Source organism: Pipra filicauda, unplaced genomic scaffold, assembly GCF_003945595.2.
Source record: "Pipra filicauda isolate LSUMZ 115617 unplaced genomic scaffold, ASM394559v2 scaffold67_size6003252_pilon, whole genome shotgun sequence".
In the NCBI taxonomy this organism is placed as follows: domain Eukaryota; kingdom Metazoa; phylum Chordata; class Aves; order Passeriformes; family Pipridae; genus Pipra; species Pipra filicauda.
In genome coordinates this window covers 5,293,119-5,299,325 of record NW_024104842.1, presented here as the reverse complement: position 1 = coordinate 5,299,325, position 6,207 = coordinate 5,293,119, and the positions used below count along the sequence as shown (strand labels likewise).

Sequence of the window (6,207 nt, the reverse complement as noted above, 5' to 3'; positions counted from 1 at the left end):
CTTGTCCTAGACCGTTAAATTCTGCTCTGAGAAAATATTTTACTCTCTTATTCTTAGGATATATAATTTCTGACACTAAATTCTGATTAAGAGACATATTTGAAGCAATCTGCACAACAGCAAGGTTAACAGAAGAAGCAAGCTTCTTCCCTTTCCGGTTACAATGATTTGTTCAGTATAGGCAAAGAAAACTACACAAAGAATTAACAAGAACACAAAGTACACAAGTGTGTTTATTACATTTTTGCAAGCACTTTGTTCTACATTTCAAAAACGCCACCATCAAGCTGTTGGCACATTTATGTACAAAACAGATTAATTGTAATGCCTGCTACAAAGCATTCTTTGTGAAAATACAAACTCTAATACCAGAGAAGAGCCAAAAGCATTAACATCATTACATGAGTTTAAAAGACATAGTTTTAAAAATCAGCACAAACATTTTAAGACACAAAACTGAAACACTACAATATAGAATCCAAAAAGAGGTTCCTAATACTTTTTGCAGAACTGTAATACCGGTACTGCACATTATCAGAAAACTGTTGACCCTGTAGGACAGCCTAAGTGTAAAAAAAAACAAACCAAAACCAAAACCCCAAATCAAAAACACAACCAAAAAACCCCCAAAACAATCAAAAGAAAACAAAAAGAAAAAAAAAGTCAACCAACTAATACTACTTAATGCATTATCATGCCACAAGTAACTATAGTATTACCTTCTACTTACTACAAGAATTGTTAAAAATTACTGATGATGCATGACTAGTAATAGTACAAAGAAGAGTTTTACTCAATAAGTTTTATTAGAAATGCACTTACACTGAGAGAGAATTCACAATGGTCCAATAAGTGCACAAAACTACCTAAGATTCTTAACACTGACAAAAATGTCTTGTCAGGCTACATCACTTTAAAAGACACTTTACAGCATTCTTGTAGCATTAGAAATAGGCAAAATTAAAAAAAAAATCCACCAAATTTGGTCCAATAATACCGACTGTTCTTAAATAGGGTTTTTTGTTCTGTTTTTGATATAGGTAATTCTTTCAAATTAAGATGACCTATCTTTCTGATAACATTTTCCTATCAAAATAAAGGTTCAAATATATTGCTACACTTTCAAATAATAAGCTCTGTAGTGGTCGTTCACCTTACTTCAACATAATACAGGTAAACCATTATGTGTAGGAAAGCTAGAAGCCAAGCTATAACATTTACGGAAGTCTCCTTTAATGTATCTTTGACGGTTCAGACAGGTGCAATCCATTTAAATTTTTAAAGCAGGTAAAAAGACATCTGACTCCTATGGTCACTGTATTTTTGATATATTACTTTCATAAATGTAGCCAAGCAGTAATTTCTTACATCATCACATGAACAGCTCCAATTTAGCATAACCAGCATTGAATTAAAGAGAGATCATTCTGTAAAAAACTATGAATAACTATATCACTTAATTAACAGTTGTCTATATACCATAACTTTTTAACAGGTAGCCGTGGTATTGAATTCCTCCAAAAGGCAAGTGGCCATGCATTGTTAGCACCACGGACTGCATGCTCACAATACAAACAGGAATTATCACCCATGGAACTTGGAACAAGAGAATATTCTTTAAAAACATCAATAATAATACAATGTTAACAAAGATAAGAAGCACTTTTTTCTTTTTTTTTCCTTTTTTTTCCTTTTTTCGCTTTTTTTTTTCATTTTTTTTTACCCACTATTACAAATTTAGAAATTGCACCTTTGAGCGTTTAAAACGTTCTTAGGACCTTCATTCAAGTTGATCAGGGTCCATCTGGCAGATTTTCCAAATATAAAGGAAAGTCATCAGAATGTTTTCTTAATATATTGTACACCATGTACAATGGTCCCTTTGAAGTATACCTGTAGTTAAAGTAGTTACTTAACTCAAAACTAAAAAGTATAAAAAGCTACTTTTTTTCCAAAAACATATAAGAAACGATGCAAAAGGTGTTATGCATAACACATACAAAGTGATTAAAAAAATCAAACACATAGTTGTATTTGACAATAGTTTAGTTTCCTTGATCTATCAGAACTAATTAGCTTAAAAGGATTCAGGAAAGGCTATTTAGGAGCTCTGTGGTAGAGAATGGTCACACAAAGTAAGAACTAATTAAGAAACCAAGTGCTAGACAACCAAGAATTGTATGTAGGTGATATGTAAGTCACCCAAACTATCTTTTGTGAGAAGCACTTTCAATTGTTTTTAAAATGGTTGGATGGCCTTTAGTTAAACAACAAAGCATTCACATGTTAGGAAGTAAAACAAGGTTTCTCTTATGTGTAAGCGTTGAGCCGCTCTTTAGAGCGAGTAGAATGAATATCATGAAGCTCTTGTTCCTCCTTTGATTTAATATCCTCATATTTTTGCATTCTGCAAGCATCTTTCACATAGGCCCAGTTGGCAGACAAGACCATGAGATAATGGACCTGTAAGAGAGGTAACAGAGTTAGGAACCAATAGATCTAGTCAGAACAGAGCATGTTCAAACTTGAAAGTTATAGCCAGAGATTGGGTTCTTATCTGCTGGAACTAGGCATTCTTAAGTCAACAAGTAGTACAGCACCATGATGGTAAGTTTAAATTTGAACTTAATTAATCCTCAGATTAGTCATCTCGCAGCTGTTACTGTTATTATGACTAGTAGTTGGCAGCAAGGCTTGTAAAAAAAATTAAAAACTGAAAAATCAAGAAATCATCCCTGCATTACTGTTACATCTAGTCTGCAAATCTACGTATGAAAATGCCTTCTGGTTATTTATTGGAGACTTTTCCCCACTGAATCACTATTTGTTAAAATAGTTCTTAAAATAGAAATATGCGGTCAACATATCTATAGTCTTATAGTTATATACCTAATACGATAACATAAAGTTTTACTTTTTATTTTTTGTTCAAGTTAGTCTTTCCATTTAGCCATGACTTACTTCTTCCAACTATAACTAGCTATTTATTTAACCAGCTAATTTGTGAAAAAATTGTCAGTAATTGAAAAATAAATTCAGGTAGGCAAAATGTGACAACTTATAGCTACAAAAAAATTGGATGCAGAAAATTCTCCAGAATTCCTCCAGAATTCCTCCAGAAAATAAAAATGTTCAATAATGATATTCAACTGGTTTATGCTAGGACCCTCTGGACAGTTATTCCTTCCCTAGCAGGCTTTCAGACACTTTCTGATGAGATAATCTCTTAAATTTACGTTAATCAACTGCCTCAGAGGCAGTGGATAATTTCCTGAAACCCAAAAGATTCCACCCCTCCCTAAGAAATCAAGAAGTTATACTGGGTTTCAATTAATTCAACTCCTGTTCATGTTGCACTGTTGTAGATATGAGCATCTTAGATTCATAATAAATGAATGATCCATCTTAATAGGTTCTTTTTCTTTTGAAAATGCCAATGTTGGTCTTTTTCACAAATGTTTGTCGGCAATTTTTGCCAATTAGTGCAGGCAAAAGTGCATTTGTTAATCTGGATAATTAAGATCAAGGAAAGCATTCTGAAGTCCTCCAGAAGATAAAATATTTTCGGTATCTTTTTTGTCCTCATGTTTTATGGCAAGCTCCAAGTTAATCCTTATTTGAGCAGTATAGACTGGCTTGAGGACCCACAAAATGGAAAGAAATTGTTCAGAGAATCTGTCCTCCTGGAAAAAGAGTACAGAGAGTGTTTCTACATATCTTTAGGAGTTTCTTAATATCTATACTACAGTATTAGCAGCACAGCCTGTGATGATAGTACAAGTGTTGTATATGGCAGCAATTAATGTGTCTCTGGGACACTTTCTGGTCATAATTTAGCACACAGGAAAAAGAAGCATCTTCTATCTAACTCAGCTGTTCCAAAAGCTTTCATCATGAGTAGTTTCTGGATCAGGCATTTCTAGATCAAATGAGAGGCCCTAATGCTGCATCCTCACTGTGCTGAATAAAATGCCTTGAATTTCCTCCATAGTAAAATTCTTGAGAAAAATCAAAAGAAATAGGCAAGTAATTCTAATTCTGTCATCTCAGACAATTACAATTTGCATCTAATGGAAACATGAGTGCTGGTCCTCTGAGGGCAAGATTTCAAATAAAAAATACTATCTGAACCTCAAACAGATTGTAGACATGAGAATCCTGAAAGTGTGGGGTATTTGAGCAGTGTACTCACATCTTCCTGACCTTTTAAAACACATCTACCAGAAAACCTTGCAACTGAAGAATGTGTGATGAAAATGGGATGATGTAGGAACATTTCTTATCCTCACAAAATATTTGGTAATCACTCAGTAAGATACAAATTTAAACCCAATATCTTGCAGTATCACTTGTCATTTTTCTTTTTTTTATTAAAAAAAAAAGGACAAACCATTTTGAAGGTACATTGGCCACAGTCTGACCTTCATTAAACTCCCATTCTTTGCCCATACCTTCCTTTAAAGTTACTAAACCAAACTGCTAGAAAAACCATTGAAAACTCTTGGAGTTCACATTCGCTGTAAGTAGGAAGACTTTCCTGGAAACAACTACTTTAGCTCATGTAATCTCAAATACATATCAAAGTTTTATAATGACGTATACTTGAACAGTCCTGCCACCTCTGTTTTTTTGTTTAACACCAAGTTCCTAGATAACATTGTCACACTGAGGAGGTCATCTCTAAGTGGCTGTCTAATTGCACTTCACAATCCATGACCTGAATAGCCTCAAGCCAGTGGGGGCCCCATCAGGGCTTATTTAAATTGAAGCTGGGCAGCTTCCACAGTCTGCCCCAGGATGTTTCAATTACAGACATGCAAGACAGTGCAGGGTCTTTCCATACCTTAGATTTCCTCACAAGGTGAAGGTTGGCTTCAACCTTCTCAAACTCGAATTGCAGCTAGGATAGGAGGGTTCTTGTTTTGTTTTGGTTTGGTTTTCCATTCAGGACACGTCATTACTTCCACGGGACCCAAGTCTAAATAACTTTTTTCCTGTCTTTGCATGCATCTACTATCATGCAGAAGAGCACAATTATACTGGGGAGAGAGACTAGACTACTTTTTTTCCCTTGTTTCTGTTTCAGGAGAATTCACTGCATCTCCATCTTCCAGGACATAATTTCTGTGTAAGTCCAGGCAAAAGAGTATTGCTCACTTTTTGAAAAGGGAAAAGGTGCATCTCATAATTAAGTTTTTCTGTAGTGATTTTGGGAAAACATCAGAGGTGGGATGGATACTGGCTTTAAAACGAACTCTTTGAATGCTAGATTTTACATTTAAACAACTTCTGTCTTCTATCAGACACAAGATTGACAACAGCAAAATTAATACATATTACTGCAATGATCTTTTCTGTATCCATTTATTATCCATTCAGACATAAGAAAGAACAGTACTTTTCAGAATCATACATTGTACAAATTAAATATGATTCAAAATCCTGGCTATTTTTTCCATGATCAAGATCATAAAAAGCATTTACGACATAAATTACAACATTCTATCAGGGGTTTGTGTTTTTTTTCATCTTGGCCTGATGTCTAAGAATAATAAATTTTCAAAGCAAACTATTTGACATCTTCCTTTGCTACAAAATAAAGCTTTCTCTGACACATACGGTAAAAAATATGAGGTTTTCTATACATCAGTCCGAACACATAGGACAATTCTCCTTTTGAGCCCCAAATCAGCATTCTTCTTTGCAGATTAAATATTAACATTCATATCCAAATCTGAGCCCAAGAGAGAGATTAAATAGTAGATATGGGGAAATTGTGACTTGTGACTAAATGTTTTTTTCAAGTATTAACAATTTTTGTCATGGATTTGCAATAAAAAACTGCATTTTTTAAAAAATATGTTTTTAAGATACAGTTTCATGAGAAGTATCCTGGAGAGAGATGGCCTTAACATTTATGAATGAGCTGGTTCTTTGGTGAATTTCATAGAATCGTATTGGCATTAAAGAGTTCAAGAAATCTTCAAATATCAAATAATCTAGCACTTGCAAACGTCTACAAATCCAGAAGTGAGGATATAGCTGAGTATATTGATGTCATGACTTAAAATGTCATTTCAGAGAGCAGATTTTACCAACTCAGTTATTCAGCAGTCTCATTGATGATGCACTACTATTAAAGGCTGGCCATAAATACAATACACTCACCACTTTAGTCAGATGGACCTATTCTAGCTTAAAGTAACT

At 34.1% G+C, this 6,207-nt stretch overlaps 1 protein-coding gene across 1 annotated transcript in view; it reads right to left on the bottom strand.

Annotated features, from left to right (window-relative positions):
• Positions 1-203: 203 nt before the first annotated feature.
• GPM6A (glycoprotein M6A) overlaps positions 204-6,207 on the bottom strand; it is a 118,605-nt gene continuing 112,601 nt past the window's right edge. Inside the window, exon 7 of the mRNA XM_027741595.2 lies at positions 204-2,463. Within this exon, the coding sequence (XP_027597396.1) occupies positions 2,311-2,463 (153 nt within the window). The 3' untranslated portion in view covers positions 204-2,310. The remainder of the gene's footprint in view (positions 2,464-6,207) is intronic.